The sequence below is a fragment of the Schistocerca serialis genome, chromosome 9 (genome assembly GCF_023864345.2).
Source record: "Schistocerca serialis cubense isolate TAMUIC-IGC-003099 chromosome 9, iqSchSeri2.2, whole genome shotgun sequence".
In the NCBI taxonomy this organism is placed as follows: Eukaryota; Metazoa; Arthropoda; class Insecta; order Orthoptera; family Acrididae; genus Schistocerca; species Schistocerca serialis.
The window spans coordinates 30,541,449-30,561,041 of record NC_064646.1 but is presented as its reverse complement, the minus strand read 5'-3'; the positions used below and the strand labels follow the sequence as shown (position 1 = coordinate 30,561,041).

The 19,593-nt window shown below is 40.0% G+C and overlaps 1 protein-coding gene across 2 annotated transcripts in view; it reads left to right on the top strand.

The window, feature by feature from the left end:
* LOC126418435 (vesicular glutamate transporter 1-like) overlaps positions 1 to 19,593 on the top strand; it is a 135,730-nt gene that overhangs the window by 28,077 nt on the left and 88,060 nt on the right. For both annotated transcript variants that reach the window (XM_050085192.1, XM_050085193.1), the window contains exon 4: positions 6,522 to 6,755. In XM_050085192.1, coding sequence (XP_049941149.1) covers positions 6,522 to 6,755 — 234 coding nt within the window. The remainder of the gene's footprint in view (positions 1 to 6,521; positions 6,756 to 19,593) is intronic.

The following is a 19,593-nucleotide window of genomic DNA, read 5'->3' as shown; positions in this document are numbered from 1 at the left end:
CGTACCAGGTAGGGTTGATAGAAGAGATAGAAAAGGTCCAACAGAGAGCAGCGCGCTTCATTACAGGATCATTTAGTAATCGCAAAAGCGTTACAGAGTTGATAGATAAACTCCAGTGGAAGACTCTGCAGGTTTGTTGAAGTTTCGAGAACATACCTTCACTGAAGAGTCGAGCAGTATATTGCTCCCTCCTACGTATATCTCACAAAGAGACCATGAGGATAAAATCAGAGAGATTAGAGCGCACACAGAGGCATACCGACAATCTTTCAGTCCTTGAACAATACGAGACTGGAGTAGAAGGGAGAACCGATAGAGGTACTCAAAGTACCCTCCGCCACACACTGTCAAGTGGCTTGTGGAGTATGGATGTAGATGTAGATGTAGATATATATTTGGTTTGTCAGTGTTACGTTAAGAAACCTAACTTTTACTGCTACGTTAAGAACCTAACTTTTACTGATTCAGACTGCAGATTTGCTTAGAGAAGTTATTCTGTACCATGGTTACATCATTTTAGATATAAGGCATAAAACAGTCATATAAGGCATACACATTCTAATTCCAATTTTGTTCACATTAATAAATAAACCCAGTGCTGATGTTTCAGTTGCACTGTTTCTTAAATGTCAGAGAGATTGTGAAGGGGTTTTGACCCCAGTCTCATCATGATATAATAATTGAGGAACTTGTTATTCCTCTGATCTGTAAACCAGTTGTATCAACAGCGACTTCAGTGTTCATCTCAATTGCGGGTTGATTGCATGAGAGTGATACCTTTACGATAGATGCAAAATTTTGATGAAGTTGATTGACCAAATATGTGAACTTTGTCTTATCATTTGTTACATCACTATAGAAAAAATTTGTTTCCAGTTGTGCAAACAAAGTTGTTAGGTTCTATGGCCGAAATGATGGTAAATGGAGGACAACTTGCGAGACCAAAACTGTGTCTGATCTGCCACTTATAAGAACCATCGTGGATGAAACTTCAACTGTGGTGACTTGTATTTCACTGTTTCCTCCTTCCTACCGTCTCATAACTGTAAATTCTCATCTTTCATTGTCAACTGGATTTACACATATGCATTTAATTTCCATAAATTTGGTACTTTATTTGTAAAACCAGTGTCACCACTGTAGATATTATATATCTGCTGCATTTAATGCAATTGTAAAACACTCGAAGAATACAAAATTGCTTTATTAGTAATTAGCATTCATGACTTAGCTGAGAAACACACATATTTCATCTACAACTTTCATTCAGAAAAATGAAAACTAAGAGTTAACAATCAGAGATGTCAGAAATACAATATACATCACTGTACTGGAACCTCTTTGCTTTCATTGCTGCCACATTGATTCACCGACTACAATATTTATGTTAAAAAACTTTAAATTATCTTTTATTTCATCTGTAATGCTAATCAATGTTTTTTCAAATGGTCATATTCTCTTTTAGCTATTACTGTCTTTATTTTATCATTGCAATTTCAGCATTTGTACTATTTTCAGGCAAAGATTTGATGCTCGAAAACGGTACAATTACGGAGTTTATAATTGTGAAATAAAAACAATAACAGGTAAAAGTGAATATGGCATCATTTAAAAACTTTATAGAAATAGTGGACATATATTACAATGATAAATGTTATTTATGTATTATTATACACTATAACCATTTGTAATTCTTCTATTCATGTTGAATTTCCCTGTATTTTCCAATCCTTATGAATATTTATTTTGTTAATAGCATATTGCTTCTCCTGCATTCTCTAGCAGCACTCTCTTCACAAGGAAGCTGTAGCATTAGGATATCTGTCTTAGCTGATGATCTGTTAAGTAACACTTAAAGATATTTGTAATCTCTCATTTGTGATTAATTTGATTATTATTAAGATTAAAGACAATATTGGAGACCCTGGTGCAAGCTTCACCAGTCTCAGCCCTTGTTACATTCTATGTACTTCTGTTTTTTTAGCTGAATTATTAATTTTAAATTCATATCAATAAGAATTTATATCTCATAATTTTCAAATTACAACAGAGTCAGAATGGCTGCCAGTACTTACACTATCAGGTGGCAAATCTCTGGTAATGCCAATAGACATGTTTGAAAGTGTAAAAGCTATTCTTAGCTTTCAGGACTATTAATTCATTCCTCAGGGAGAAGAGGGGGGGGGGGGGGGGGGAAGTTGGGGAAGGTTAGAAAGGCTGACAAGATTACTCAGATGTTCAGACCCCGGGAAGAGGTGCACCCACCTGCTGTGAGGATGAGAGGAAATGAAGAGCATTTTTCTCAATTTACTTGTTTAGAATTTTACTGTATTTTTTGTAAAATTTCACTTTACTGGATTATTTGAAGTTCCTTACCAGATATAGCTTTTCCTTTTGTGATACATTTTGATGCCTACTGTAATCCATGTGTAATATCTGTTCAGAAATTAATCTATGAACAGATGCAGTTGTGAAATAGAAATGATTTCAACTTGTTTTTAAAATTATCTGCCAACATTTTAATACCTATATACTTTGCTTCTTTCTGTGCAAAAGTAAGGTTGTGTTGTGGTTGGTGATCACCATTTTTGTTCCTAGTGCTACATTTATGAATGCTCCTATTAGACTGATGGAAAAAAATTGCAACACCAAAAAATGATTATTGTTTGCAAATGTGAAATGCTGGTATATAAATAACCAGTGTAACTGCCAGAAAGTTGAATGAAAGCCTGCAAACATCCATGCAGGTGCTGAATGTCAGTTTGTGGGATGGAGTTTCATGCATGTTGCGCTTGGTTGGTAATACAGGGACAGTTAATACTGTTTGTGGGTGATGCGGGAGTTGTCCTCCAATGATGTCTCATATGTGCTTGATCAGAGGTGTATCTGGTGATGGAGCAGGGCGAGGCAACCTGTTGATACTCTATAGAGCATGTCAGGTTACAACAGCAGTATGTGGACTTGTGTTGTCCTGTTGGAAAACACTCTTTGGAATGCTGTTCGTGAATGGCAGCACAACAGGTCAAATCAACAGGTTGATGTATGGCTCTGCAGTCAGGGTGCATGAGATAACCACAAGAGTGCTCCTTCTGTCATACGAAATTGTGCTGCAGACCATAACTCTAGATGGAGGTCCAGTGTGTCTTGCACAAAGGTAGGTTGGGTGCAGGCTATCAACTGACCTCCATCTAACCAACACATGGCCATCACTGGCTCTGAGATAAAACCAGCTTTCACCAGAAGACACAACAGACCTCCACCCTACCATCCAATTATCTCTCACTTGACACCACTGGAATTGCAAATAGTAGTGGTTTGGGATCTGTGGAATGCACACTACAGAGCGTCTGGCTCGGAGCTGTCCTTGAAGTAACCAATTTGTAACAGTTTGTTGTGTCACTGTGGTGCCAACTGCTACTAAAATTGCTGCTGCAGATACAATATGATGTGCCAGAGTGATACACTGAACATAATAGTCTTTCCTCTCATTAATGCCTCGTGGGCATCTGTAGTCTATTCATCTTGTTACTGTATAGTCTCATGGCCACCACTGCCAGCAATCATGTACAGTGGCTACATTCCTGCCAAGTCTTTCTGCAGTATTGCAGAAGGAGCATCCAGCTGCTTGTAGCCCTATTAAATGACCATGTTCAAACTTAGCGACTTGCTGATAATGGTGTCTTTATCACCTTAAAGGCATTCTTGACTAACATCAACTCACTATGTCCAATCTAATGACTGTTCTAGCAAGTATTTAAAGAAAATCTGATTTGCATCCTCATAGTGATGCTACTAGTGCTACTCTTATGCAAATGGTGCAAAATTGGAGTAGACATAATCTTTCAAATGTAGGAACATGCCTACCAACTTTTGTTTCTGTTGCGCAACCCGTCTTTGTGTTCAGTTTTTTTTGGTCCCCCCTCCCCCAATCAATGTATCTGCAAATAGTGCCTGATTCTTCTCAGCTTCATAAGAGAGTAACTATATTGTGTGTCTGCTGTTAGTGTGCCTAATTTTTTAAACAGATGTCTACATGATGTTTGAGAACAGCAGATATTACACTTTGTGACAATGTGGAATTGCTCCAAAAAGCTATTCTATATGACTGCAATGAATGGAAGTATGTAAATCAGTTGAATATTCCAATGCTTAATCACCAAAATCAGCAATTACACACAGAGAAAACGCTGCTGAACTCAAGCTTTCGAGAAGATCGTTAATGTGTGATTTTCAATTCAAGTTCTGATCAATATACCACCTAGAAGTGTTGAACAGTCTGATTTACATACTTCTGTTCCCAATTATAGATGATGATATGTCTTGTCTTATACAGAACGAAATGGACTGTATTTTTTTCTGATGTAAATTATAAATCATTTACTGGGAACCAATCTATAATACTTTTGTAATCTCCTTTATTGCTCCTCCTATTATTAAAACTTTGTTGGGCTTTGTTATGATGCTTCTGGCATCAGCAAAGAGCACTATTGTTACTTTGTAAGTGTAAAATGGCAGATCATTTCTGTATAAACATGAACTAAAGTGGTTCCAGAATTGAACCCTGTGAAACACCAGTAGTAATTTGTCCCCAGTGAGAAGAATATTTTTTATGAGAGCTGTGTGAACTATCTAACATGGCTCTTTGCTTCTTGTCAGTTTAATATTAAGTGAACTACTTGCCCATTTCTCCAAAAGCATGATTTGCTTTGCACAGTCAAACCTAAAAACATTACCCATTCAGCCTTTCTGTTGCTTGTTTCCAATTAACATAGAAATAGTAGAAAGCAACACCTTAATAGTATGCATATATTATTTGTACATCCCCTAGTCAATCTAATATTTGCACAAATATCTCCTTTGGCAACACATGGATCTTTCTTTTTTTTCCATGGATCATCTCATAATACGGGTTTGTCATCATAATGTAGTGAAGCAAAAAAAAAGGGTCTTATTTATACTGATACATAAAATATGCAATGATGTTTTTATGAGGATAGGACAGGTAGTTGCTCACGTCCTTTCTGAAGGAACCACCCCAGTGTTCGCCTGAAATTGTTTAGAAAAACTGCAGAAAACCTAAATCAGGATGGCTGGATGGAGCAAACTGCATCCTACCCAATATAAGGCTAGTGTCAACATAAAAAATAGTTCTGCACTGTTCCTTTGCATCACTGTACAGTGCCATTGCACACACTATGGATGCTGCTGGTGACTCAAGGACTGTGAACCTGCTGTTATACTCCTTGCATTCCATTCAGTCTCCATGCTCTCTCTCCAGGCCATCTGAAAAAGTGAGTTAGTGAAATGTTGAGCTCGGGAGGTATTATTATCAGTAGATCTTGGCCATATAAGGCCATATAATTTTCTTGTCTAAGCCAATACAGTTTTCATGTTTTGTACCGTGGCAGGGAGTTGTTATTGTCCTGCCTCTTCGTCATGGCAACAGCCATCTGCACTACAGAAGTAGACTTTATTGAACACAAGTACTGTTTCATATTAGATTTGAAACATATTGTGTTGTAGCCAGAAGTACTGCAGAGGACAGTCAATTGTTAGAAATGAAAGAATGCGAAATTATAAACGGAAGTGTAGGTGAGACACAATAGTGCACTAACAAACGTGAAGTAACAACCCCAAACCAGGAGAATACAAATGTACAAAACATTGTAACATAGGAAAATAATATATTTACAAAAATGCACATCTGCATTGTTGATCCCAAAACTGTGTTCCAACTATAGAGCTCCTTGTAGAGAGAGTTACTGGAGTGCACTGTACATGGTTCCTTTGGTTGAGCTCTCTTACATTTGATTACAAATGTTGTCAAACAAACCAGCTGCTGTTCAGTTAATATCTTCAGGTGTTAGTGCTGGACTAGGCAGCCAATGATATGTAACATTTGAATGTTTTGATGTTTGTGTTACTAAAAGAGAGATCAGTCAGTTGGAGTAATTTAAGCATATTTCATCAAATGGTGCTGGCAACTCTACAGCTGGTTCTTACAAATAATAAAAAAACACTATTTGAAAGAATAGTATTGCTCACCATCTTGCAAATACAGTAGAGTGGTGAACCTGTCATTGACTTTAAAGAACTATGGCCATATGTTTCACAATAGATTGCACTCATAGATTTTGATAATGTAAGCCTATAATTATTTTTTTGTTTATTTGAGAAAAGAACTTTCTCTTTTTTTATAGCATGGACATGAGGGACTTCATGTATAAATTAATATGTAATTATGTATAAATTAATGTATTACATATAAATTAATACTGTATTACATATAAATTAATACTGCCCTGTGACGCATGTTGCTGTTGTGGACTTAAGTTTGTCAGCATTTTATTGCTGTTCCATTAGGTTTTTAATAACAACAGAATGAAGTGACTCACACAATTGAATATTTGTGTTCTTGACGTAAATGTATGAAACATAAGGATGGTGTTTATCACATGGTAATAGTATGAAATGAAATGTATGGGGCAGAAGCGCCTGATGTTGTATTTTTCCTCCTATAGAGCCAAGAGTTCCCCTGGGACAGTGAAATGCAAGGTCTTGTACTTGGATCTTTCTTCTATGGGTATATAGTGACCCAGCTACCAGGAGGATGGCTAGCAACACGCATCGGTGGTAAAAGACTTTTTGGGCTTGGGCTTGCTGCTACTTCATTCATCACTCTCTTAACTCCTGCACTTGCACGTGGAAGTGTGTACCTACTTGTTCTTGGGAGAGTTATTGAAGGTTTGTTTGAGGTAAGCATTCATGATTAAAAATATTGATGCAAGATTAAGCACTCTTGTCACTTTATTTTTTGACCTAAGGCATACTCATTCAGCAACTCACACATTAATGTTGCTGTTATACAATTTGAAAGTAAGTCTCAAAACTTAGGACCCATTGCACACTGACAGAGCAGGAATATCCTTCTGCAGGATTCAACAATATTCATAGCCTAGTTCATTACAGTGCTATACCTGCCCTACAGTACTGCGACTCGCAGTACTTGAATGAGACTCATTCTGCTGGAAATAAGAAAATTTGTTAGACAAAGAGTAAATGTTAAGTGGATAAAGGATATTGCAGCAATTATGGTATAGATTTTGTAGAAGAACCATTCCAGCATTTATCTTATGTGATTTAAGTAAACTATACATGTTTACATCAGAATGAATAGAGGGACATTTTAACTCAGCTCCTTCAAAATAAGAGTCCAGTATCATATCCACTGCACCACCCCACTTGCTGATTCAACTGGAGTTACCTGTGTTCTGTAGACATCAATTTTTGTAATACACACATTATATATATATTTAAAAAAAAGTTTTGAATCACCCCAGTTCCCAGAACTCCTGAAGATAGATGTTGACTGTGGATATTGTATCACAGACACAGTCCCTTTGACTGTTCAGAGATCCCACTAAACACACCCAAAGATGTAAACAACCATGCATGAGCAGCGCCTGTTAGAGAGGATCCGACAGCTGATCAGTTCCAGTCATTCCACCAGGAAGGAGGTACACGGCTCATGTTGTCTGTAGTTCAACCATGCCTAGATGGTCAATACTACGGTTTGATCGCGTCTGCATTGTAACTTTCTGCCAGCAAGGGCTCTCAACAAGGGAAGTGTCCAGGTGCCACAGAGTGAACCAAAGTAGTGATGTTTGGATGTGGAGGAGATACAGAGAGACAGGAACTGTCTATAACTTGCCTCGCTCAAGTTGCCCAAGGGCTACTACTGCAATGGGTGACTGCTACCTATGGATTATGGCTCGAAGGATCCCTGACAGCAATTCCACCATGTTGAATAACGCTTTTTGTGAAGCCACAGGATGTTGTGTTACGACTCAAACTGTGCGCAATAGGCTGCATGATGTGCAACTTCACTCCCGATGGGTGAGGTCCATCTTTGCAACCACGACACCATGCAGCACGGTACAGATGAGCCCAACAATGTGCCGAATGGACCACTCAGGATTGGCACCACATTCTCTTCACCAGTGAGTGTTGCATATGCCTTCAACCAGGCAATCATCGGATACATGTTTGGAGGCAACCCAATCAGGCTGAATGCCTTAGACACACTGTCCAGCGGGTGCAGCAAGGTGGCAATTTCCTGCTGTTTTGGGGTGGCATTATGTGGGCTGACGTACACCGCTGGTGGTCATGGAAGGTGCTGTAATGGCTGTACAATAAGTGAATGCCATTCTCTGACCAGTAGTGCAACCATATCAGCAGCATATTGTCGAGGCGTTCGTCTTCATGGATGACAATTCATGCACCTCCCCCCCCCCCCTCCCCTTCCCCATTGTGCACATCTTGTGAATGACTTCCTTCAGGATAACATCACTTGACTAGAGTGGTCAGCATGTCCTCCAGACATGAAGTTGAATGACATCCTCGTCGCATCTAGAAACAAACTTTCCTGCAGACAAAAGGGGCTATACGAGCTGAGTGGAGTAAAGCCAAACGGATGAATGCCAAGCCCTGTCTCATTATGTGGTTTGGTAATGATGAGCGTTGTTGTAATTACTAGCAAAATCCATACATTCACTCTACCAGAGCGGAAATAAACAACTAACAAGGATAATAGGTAAGAAAGATTATGTATTATCTTCTCAGTGTATCCAAGAAAAATGAAATTTTGACAGAAAATTTTTGGTCAGATCGCTGACTAGTACGGGTCAGTCGTATGGTTCCCGGCTAGCAGCCCCTTTAATTTCTATTCTGAAGTGGCGTGGAAAATGTGTTGAACGCACATGTAAAAATGCCTAACTGGAGAATAATCGTGGGATAACTAAACCGATGATTCTGGTAGAGTTAGTGAAGTTAACCGGCATATAAGCTTTGACATTGGCAGGAATAGTTACAGAATTAGCGATGACAAGACTGTTTGTTATAACGAGGAAGGAGAAGAAACGGGAACATCACACAAATTAAGGGTGACTATGATGATTCCAAATTTGTATAAAAATTTCATACTACTGCTTTTCAACCTCATGCTTGAGAAACTGTAGCGTATGGATGAATAAAAAAACAGGAGTGCGGGTAAGCTACTACAAACAGCACAGTGAATGCATTATTGTGGCCAAGATAGACACGAAGCCCACACCTACTACAGTAGTACAAGTTTATATGCCAACTATCTCTGCAGATGATGAAGAAATTGATGAAATGTATGATGAGATAAAAGAAATTATTCGGGTAGTGAAGGGAGACGAAAATTTAATACTCATGGGTGACTGGAATTCAAGAGTAGGAAAAGGGAGAGAAGGAAACGTAGTAGGTGAATATGGATTGGGGGTAAGAAATGAAAGAGGAAGCCGTCTGGTAGAATTTTGTACTGAGCGTAACTTAATCATAGCTAACACTTGGCTCAAGAATCACGAAAGAAGGTTGTATACATGGAAGAATCCTGGAGATACTAGAAGGTATCAGATAGATTATATGATGGTTAGACAGAGATTTAGGAACCAGGTTTTAAATTGTAAGACATTTCCAGGGGCAGATGTGGACTCTGACTACAATCTATTGGTTATGAACTGTAGATTAAAACTGAAGTAACTGCAAAAAGGTGGGAATTTAAGGAACTGGGACCCAGATAAACTGAAAGAACCAGAGGTTGTACAGAGCTTCAGGGAGAGCATAAGGGACAGCAGAGGATCAAGTAGGTAAAAAGACGAGGGCTAGTAGAAATCCTTGGGTAACAGAAGAAATATTGAATTTAACTGATGAAAGGAGAAAATATAAAAATGCAGTAAATGAAGCAGGCAAAAAGGTATACAAACGTCTCAAAAATGAGATCGACAGGAAGTGCAAAATGGCTAAGCAGGGATCCTTAGAGGACAAATGTAAGGATATAGAGACTTATCTCATGAGGGGTAAGATAGATACTGCCTACAGGAAGATTAAAGAGACCTTTGGAGAGAAGAGAACCACTTGTATGAATATCAAGAGCTCAGATGGAAACCCAGTTCTAAGCAAAGAAGGGAAAGCAGAAAGGTGGAAGGAGTATATAGAGGGGCTATACAAGGGCGGTGTACTTGAGGGTAATATTATGGAAATGGAAGAGGATGTAGATGAAGATGAAATGGGAGATAAGATACTGCATGAAGAGTTTGACAGAACAATAAAAGACCTGAATCGAAACAAGGTCCCGGGAGTAGACAACATTCCATTGGAACTACTGATGGCCTTGGGAGAGCCAGTCCTCACAAAACTCTACCATCTGGTGAGCAAGATGTATGAGACAGGCGAAATACCCCCAGACTTCAAGAAGAATATAATAATTCCAATCCCAAAGAAAGCAGGTGTTGACAGATGTGAAAATTACCAAACTATCAGTTTAATAAATCACAGCTGCAAAATGCTAACGCGAATTCTTTACAGACTAATGGAAAAACTGGTAGAAGCCAACCTCGGTGAAGATCAGTTTGGATTCCGTAGAAATATTGGAACATGTGAGGCAATACTGACCTTACGACTTAACTTAGAAGAAAGATTAAGGAAAGGCAAACCTACGTTTCTAGCATTTGTAGACTTAGAGAAAGTTTTTGACAATTTTGACTGGAATACTCTCTTTCAAATTCTAAAGGTGGCTGGGGTAAAATACAGGAAGCGAAAGGCTATTTACAATTTCTACAGAAACCAGATGGCTGTTATAAGAGTTGAGGGGCATGAAAGGGAAGCAGTGGTTGGGAAGGGAGTGAGACAGGGTTCTAGCCTCTCCCAGATGTTATTCAATCTGTATATTGAGCAAGCAGTAAAGCAAACAAAAGAAAAATTCAGAGTAGGTATTAAAATCCATGGAGAAGAAATAAAAACTTTGAGGTTTGCCGATGACATTGTAATTTTGTCAGAGACAGCAAAGGACTTGGAAGAGCAGTTGAACGGTATGGACAGTGTCTTGAAAGGAGGATATATGATGAACATCAACAAAAGCAAAACAAGGATAATGGAATGTAGTCGAATTAAGTCGGGTGATGCTGAGGGAATTAGATTAGGAAATGAGACACTTAAAGTAGTGAAGGAGTTTTGCTATTTGGGGAGCAAAAGTATAGATTTAATTGTCAGGAAGTTCTTTCTGAAAGTACTTTCCTGGAAATGGAAAAAAGAACACATTGCCACCGGTGTGTCAGACCCACCATACTTGCTCCGGACACTGCGAGAGGGCTGTACAAGCAATGATCACACGCACGGCACAGCGGACACACCAGGAACCGCGGTGTTGGCCGTCGAATGGCGCTAACTGCGCAGCATTTGTGCACCGCCACCGTCAGTGTCAGCCAGTTTGCCGTGGCATACGGAGCTCCATCGCAGTCTTTAACACTGGTAGCATGCCGCGACAGCGTGGACGTGAACCGTATGTGCAGTTGACGGATTTTGAGCGAGGGCGTATAGTGGGCATGCGGGAGGCCGGGTGGACGTACCGCCGAATTGCTCAACACGTGGGGCGTGGGGTCTCCATAGTACATCGATGTTGTCGCCAGTGGTCGGCGGAAGGTGCACGTGCCCATTGACCTGGGACCGGACCGCAGCGACGCATGGATGCACGCCAAGACCGTAGGATCCTACGCAGTGCCATAGGGGACCGCACCGCCACTTCCCAGCAAATTAGGGACACTGTTGCTCCTGGGGTATCGGCGACGACCATTCGCAACCGTCTCCATGAAGCTGAGCTACGGTCCCGCACACCGTTAGGCCGTCTTCCGCTCACGCCCCAACATCGTGCAGCCCGCCTCCAGTGGTGTCGCGACAGGCGTGAATGGAGGGACGAATGGAGACGTGTCGTCTTCAGCGATGAGAGTTGCTTCTGCCTTGGTGCCAATGATGGTCGTATGCGTGTTTGGCGCCGTGCAGGTGAGCGCCACAATCAGGACTGCATACGACCGAGGCACACAGGGCCAACACCCGGCATCATGGTGTGGGGAGCGATCTCCTACACTGGCCGTACACCACTGGTGATCGTCGAGGGGACACTGAATAGTGCACGGTACATCCAAACCGTCATCGAACCCATCGTTCTACCATTCCTAGACCGGCAAGGGAACGTGCTGTTCCAACAGGACAATGCACGTCCGCATGTATCCCGTGCCACCCAACGTGCTCTAGAAGGTGTAAGTCAACTACCCTGGCCAGCAAGATCTCCGGATCTGTCCCCCATTGAGCATGTTTGGGACTGGATGAAGCGTCGTCTCACGCAGTCTGCACGTCCAGCACGAACGCTGGTCCAACTGAGGCGCCAGGTGGAAATGGCATGGCAAGCCGTTCCACAGGATACATCCAGCATCTCTACGATCGTCTCCATGGGAGAATAGCAGCCTGCATTGCTGCGAAAGGTGGATATACACTGTACTAGTGCCGACATTGTGCATGCTCTGTTGCCTGTGTCTATGTGCCTGTGGTTCTGTCAGTGTGATCATGTGATGTATCTGACCCCAGGAATGTGTCAATAAAGTTTCCCCTTCCTGGGACAATGAATTCACGATGTTCTTATTTCAATTTCCAGGAGTGTATTTGTATGGAGTGTAGCCATGTATGGAAGTGAAACATGGACAATACATAGTTTGGACAAGAAGAGAATAGAAGCTTTCGAAATGTGATGCTACAGAAGACTGCTGAAGATTAGATGGGTAGATCATATAACTAATGAGGAGGTATTGAAAAGAATTGGGGAGAAGAGGACTTGACAAGAAGGGACAGGTTGGTAGGACATGTTCTGAGGCAGCAAGGGATCACAAATTTATCATTGGAGGGCAGCGTGGAGGGTAAAAATCGTAGAGGGAGACCAAGAGATGAATACACTAAGCAGATTCAGAAGGATGTAGGTTGCAGTAAGTACTGGGAGATGAAGAAGCTTGCACAGGATAGAATAGCATGGAGAGCTGCGTCAAACCAGTCTCAGGACTGAAGACCACAACAACAACAACAACAACAACATGAAGGAAGTGTGAAACTATTTCCTAATGTCAAGCTTTTCACTTGTAGTAGGCCTAATAGGCATTTGATATTGGTACTTCGTGAATTATATTCTGTCGTGTTAGAAAAATGACCATTTGTGCCAAGGCAGGTTCTTTTATTTGGTGTTTGTTACAATAGTTGCAGTATTAGAAAGGCCTATTTTGTTTTATACAGCAGACAGTGACAAAATAGACGTAATCAGATCGAGAAACCATACCAATTTTGGGTAAAAAAGGTCAGGGTGTCAAATCGGCCAACTAGAAGCAGGAGAGGCACCACAGGACATTTTTATTTTCACTGTCCTGATTATAGTATTATGGCATCCACTAAAAAAATACACATTTCAATTCCATAGAGCGAAATACAGTGACATGCGATAGAAGAATGCTGTGTGAAGAGGCGTGGCACTGCACTTTGCCACACTTAAGACCAAATAACATGTCTTACATTTCCTCGAACACATATGTTTCATGCATGAGACTTTTCAGAAAGATGTGTGCTACAAAATGAACGCCCCCCCCCCCTCCCCCCCCCCCCCCCCTCCCCCCCCCCCGGTCATCCTATCTCAAATGCTTGATAAGGGGGCGAAATGGGGGGCGGGCACTATCTAGTATTGCCCCGGTTTGGAAATATCGTAGATCCGGGGCTGATGCACTGAGCAGTCTGAGTTATAGTGGGGAAGTGGGTAGTCTCCATGTGACCCGTGTTTACATTTAGTGGTTTCGCTGTTTTCTCTTCGTTTACAGCTCTCAAGTCACATTAACACAAAATGGTTTCCTATGGCCGAGAGCTATCAAATGAATTAAAATACATTCACATAATTATGAAAGGCTACAATATGTTATTAGTTTCAGATTTTATTTCCATCTTTCTGACAGTCAAGCATTAATTCCTCTGCAGAACAGTGAAGTTATTTTTGTTGGTTTGAAAGAAATTTTCTTTTATTAATCTTTTCCGCTGAGGCAGTCAATATATTTGAAACGAAGTGTTTAATTCCACATTATTGGCTAGTTTCAACTTTTTGCTGCATTTCAAGTGCACGTTTTCATCTTATAGCAAGTATGGCATTATGCCATAATAAAGAACCAAAAATGAGATAACATAGTACTGGTACTCCAAGAAAATTTACATCCCAAAAACCACATTGAAAAGCTTAATATGTGGTCGATGCCTTCTGCACTGGGAATCTGGACATACGAATGTGCACTTTAAATACGCACTTTAAATGTGCACATTTCATTGTGGGTCACGAAATTCCGATGCTCTTGGAGTATCCTCCAATGTCTTGTTTCTTTTATGACATAATGTAAGACCTTTTGATGTTTAACACGTACGAACATACAAGCCTCCTATGTCATTGTAGCTGCGCAAGTGCGGTGGCGCCTGTTATGGGGCGCACTCTGGCAGCTGCTGAAATGAACCTATTTCTAACCGGTCGCAGATAAATATTGCGAATGATGGTTTGAAAAGTGTTACTTTAAAAGTAAATTTCATTTTATGCAAGCTGAACTATGAGCGAGAATGTACGATGAATTTCTTAAATCAGAGTGCGTTTGACTCTGATTTAAAAATCAACTCTTTGATGACGAGCCATTTAGATGAATTTCGAGCCCAGAAGATCAGACATTTATGTCATTATTGAAATTTTACGGGCACATTTGTGTGATATATCTTATTTTTAAAGCGTAATACACGCATAAAAGTCCAACATTATATGTGAGTGCTTAGCTTCTCTTGCAGCTTGTTAACCTTAGTGACCAATATTATATGTGAAAGCTTTACTTTTCTTGTGGCAACTCTATGTATATCAATTTAAACCATTAACTTTCCCTGTTTGTGTGTTTGCGCTACTTAACAGTGATGTTGTTATTTGCTGACTACATCACATGTCCTGAGCTCTGAATACCTGCTGTCATCAGCTGGGAAGTTCACGTGACATGACCTGAGACTGGCTTACAAAAGCCTATCGTAATCTTGATTTGAATGCTTCGAAAAGTAACATGCAGTGTTTGGTGGAATTCGAATTTATACATTTTAATACAAAAATAAGCTGCGTATATGTTGCTGTACATCAAAGATTTTTCCAAAACGTGTCTTTTTCTCTGAGTTTCATTTTCTAAAGTGCCAGGAAATGCTATGCCCATGTATAAAACCTTAAACATTCAAAGGATTGATAAATTATACAGTTCCGAGAGAAAATATACTGTCAGTTAACAGGGAAAAACTATGTTTCCACCCGGGAGAGAGTGTATTTTTAATCGGGAAATCGTGGTTTTTTTTCCCCCTCCCTTGTCTGCATATACACCCTGTATTTTTCCTCTAACTGCTCTCCCAATTCTTTGAACAGTTGAACTATATCAGATTCCATTCTTAGTTAATGTACTGAACCATAAATGGGATAAATATCATTCTCAAGTGTCTACACTAATTGTTGTTTGTTGTTGTCGTCTTCAGTACTGAGACTGGTTTGATGCAGCTCTCCATGCTACTCTATCCTGTACAAGCTTCTTCATCTCCCAGTACTTACTGCAACCTACATCCTTCTGAATCTGCTTAGTGTATTCATCTCTTGGTCTCCCTCTACGATTTTTACCCTCCACGCTGCCCTCCAATGTTAAATTTGTGATCCCTTGCTGCCTCAGAACATGTCCTACAAACTGGTCCCTTCTTCTTGTCAAGTTGTGCCACAAACTCCTCTTCTCCCCAATTCTATTCAATACCTCCTCATTAGTTATGTGATCTACCCATCTAATCTTCAGCATTCTTCTGTAGCATCACATTTCAAAAGCTTCTATTCTCTTCTTGTCCAAACTATTTATCGTCCATGTTTCACTTCCATACATGTCTACATCCATATAAATGCTCTCAGAAACGACTTCCTGACACTTAAATCTATACTCAATGTTAACAAATTTCTCTTCTTCGGAAATGCTTTCCTTGCCATTGCCAGTCTACATTTTATATCCTCTCTACTTCGACCGTCATCAGTTATTTTGCTCCCCAAATATCAAAACTCCTTTACTACTTTAAGTATCTCATTTCCTAATCTAATTCCCTCAGCATCACCCAACTTAATTAGACTGCATTCCATTATCCTTGTTTTGCTTTTGTTGATGTTCATCATATATCCTCCTTTCAAGACACTGTCCATTCTGTTCAACTGCTCTTCCAAGTCCTTTGCTGTCTCTGACAGAATTACAATGTCATCGGCGAACCTCAAAGTTTTTATTTCTTCTCCATGGATTTTAATACCTACTCTGAATTTTTCCTTTGTTTGCTTTACTGCTTGCTCAATATACAGATTGAATAGCATCGGGGAGAGGCTAGAACCCTGTCTCACTCCCTTCCCAACTGCTGCTTCCCTTTCATGTCCCTCGACTCTTATAACAGCCGTCTGGTTTCTGTACAAATTGTAAATAGCCTTTCACTCCGTGTATTTTACCCCTGCCACCTTTAGAATTTGAAAAAGAGTATTCCAGTCAACATTGTCAAAAGATTTCTCTAAGTCTACAAATGCTAGAAACGTAGGTTTGCCTTTCCTTAATCTTTCTTCTAAGATAAGTCGTACGGTCAGTATAGTCTCACATGTTCCAATATTTCTATGGAATCCAAACTGATCATCCCTGAGGTCGGCTTCTACCAGTTTTTCCATTCGTCTGTAAAGAATTCGCGTTACTATTTTGCAGCTGTGACACTAATTATTGATACAAAAATAAAATTTTTGCAACAAACACTCTTAGCCATTCAGTAGTAAATGTAATTATAGACAAGCCATTGCCATTTTGAAAATGACTGACCATTGTATATTATTACTACTGCTGGTGAGCTCGTGCCAATGACTGCTACACTGCTGCCTCCAACTAGCCACCACTGCTACTGCTACTTTGACTGCCAACAGCTGATACCTTTCGGCTGCTGAACACTGTAGGTGTTATCTCGTAGATGCCTGCTATCCTTCAATGCTTCTGAAGACTGCGTGCAATAACACGAAGTTGTCTGGTGGCTGCATCAACACACTGCCTTCTTGACTCCGTATGTGGACAGTTAAATAGCACCTGAACAAATTTAAGAGTGCTGTAGAAACAAGGGACTTCTCAGTCTCCACAGTGTTTCTGGAGAACTTGGTCTGCCCATGACGACCACTCACTCAATATTTTCCTGTCCCCTTCTCTCCTAGTGACATCCTGTACACATTGGTCACCAAGATAGAGTATCCCATCCCGATACCAGCTGCGATGCTGTACAACACCAACTGAATACTCTCTCACTTAATATGATATGGATAACTCAATTCCTTACTGTCTTCAATAATCCACAGAATCAGGCTGGTATATTCAGGATAGGATAAAACATTACAGGGTGTACATAAAGTCCGGGATCACTTTAATTATTTATTGTAAAAGAACTAAACATTGTACAGATGTCATACATATTGCATTTTGAAGAGAAACTCTGAAAGTTTTTTTACAAATACTAGTTATGCGAACCATGAGTGATCGAGTGACCCGGCAGACGTCAATGTGGTAATATAATTCTTGCCATACTTGTCCCAGCATGTCATTGTCGCCAGTGGCAGTCGCTTCTTGTATTCTCTCCTGGAGCTCTGCTACATCATGTGGTAGAGGTGGTACATACGCCAGATCTTTAATGTGTCCCCACAGAAAAAGTCACACGGAGTGCGATCTGGTGATCAAGGAGGTCATTTCATGAAACAACTGTCCTCTTCTGTAGCATGGCCGATCTATCGGTGGGGCAGCTCCATATTCAGGTACCCACGAACCTCACAATGAAAATGGGTTGGATCCCCATCCTTCTGAAAGATGAACAGAGCCATTTCAAGTTCATGGGATGCACGATGCACCGATTTCTTTGGACTCCTTATGACTGTCTTGTATGCACTCCACATTCACTTCACTCACACTTTCTTTGCCGGGCATAAGCAACCCATCGCAACAAATTTGTTGTGCCAGTGGTAAATGGCCTTCCGTGTTGGTAGCTTCTTACCGTACTTGGTTCTAAACATCCGTCGAACAGCTGTAGCAAACTTGTTTTTGTCAAACTCCGACACACACAAAACTCGCTCCGCACCTGAATTCTCGATGTTTGCGACTAGTGCTGACTATCGGCAAATTACAGAAACTACACTGTGGCGGTATACATGAAAAAAAAAACTTTCAGGGTGTTTCTTCAAAATGACATATGTATGATATCTGTACAGTGTTTGGTTCTTGTGCAATAAATAATTGAAAGTGTTCCCGGACTTTATGTACACCCTGTATATTGTTCTTCAGCTATATTACAAATTTTAATATTCTTCAAATGACTTCTTTCATTGGTATGAATGACCATGTTAATCAGCAGGACCACACCTCATATGAAAATTTCTTCATAATTATTTCATGTCTATTTTAATGGAAAGTGGATTCCAATCTCTGCTTCTATTAAGCAGGATCATTTAGTCTACGTAGTTGAGAAGGGATGGTCTTTTAAAGTTCAAATAAATTGTTATTGTCATGTAATAAATGCTTTTTTCGTTTCACTAGAACAATAACATATCGTGTCGTTAAATTCACTCAGCCACAGATACTCTTTGAGAGCACTGCTGCGCAACATTGATATAATGTCACTTTAAACTGTCTGCAATGAGAATGAGAGATTTGTTACTCTTTAAAACTCCTCTGTCCACTTCACCATCAAACATACCTCTAATCTGAAACTGTTAGTAAGTAAAATTCACAGATTGTATAGCTGGAAGTAAAGTTCACTTACCATATTGTTCCGAGGCAATAAAATACAACTATTTTGCTGTATTGTTCAAAGTCAGTCCTGTAAACAAATTACGATTTCACTCTTTCTCTTAGTTCGGAATCATAATTCAAACACTTCTCCTCAATTAGATGAGGCTTAAGTACATATTTCAATGTGCATCTGACTTCCAAAATTAACTTGCTCACTAATGACTTCAAAGTAGGGTTCAATGATCACCAAATGTTAAAATCAAAGTCCTTTCCTTCATATGCATCACTCATAGGCTTTTCAGTGTTAATCTGGCGTAAATAAAATTGAAATAATTTCTGTCTTGCTCATTTGTGCAGAGTCTACACTACTCAAGAGACATAGTAATCACACATTTAAAATAACTTTAATTTTATTTACAAGATGTTGGAATAATGTACAGTGGTCATTACAAGTTCATTACTTTTTGGGAACTGTTACAAGTAATGGAAATTCCAGTTTGGAATATCAACAGTTGTGGAAAGGAATGCTATTCACCATAAATATGACACACTGAGTTTCAGACAGGCACAACAAAAAGACTGTTGTACATTAAGCTTTTGGCCAAAGCCTTCTTCAGAAACGAAGCACAAACACAGTCACACGAGTAAGCACACCCACCTCAACGCACTTGACCACTATCTCTGGCGAAAGCTTAATGTGTAACAGTCTTTACTTTGCACCTGTCGACAACTCACTGTCATCCTTACACTGAGCAGCAATCTATCATTTCCACGATTGTGAACTGATACAGTTGCAAAAATTCATTTCCAACATCAGTGTTATAATAATACATGGAGAAGATGCTGACAATGATGATCTGATATTCTTGGTGTTGCAGACTGCTGATGTTTTCTG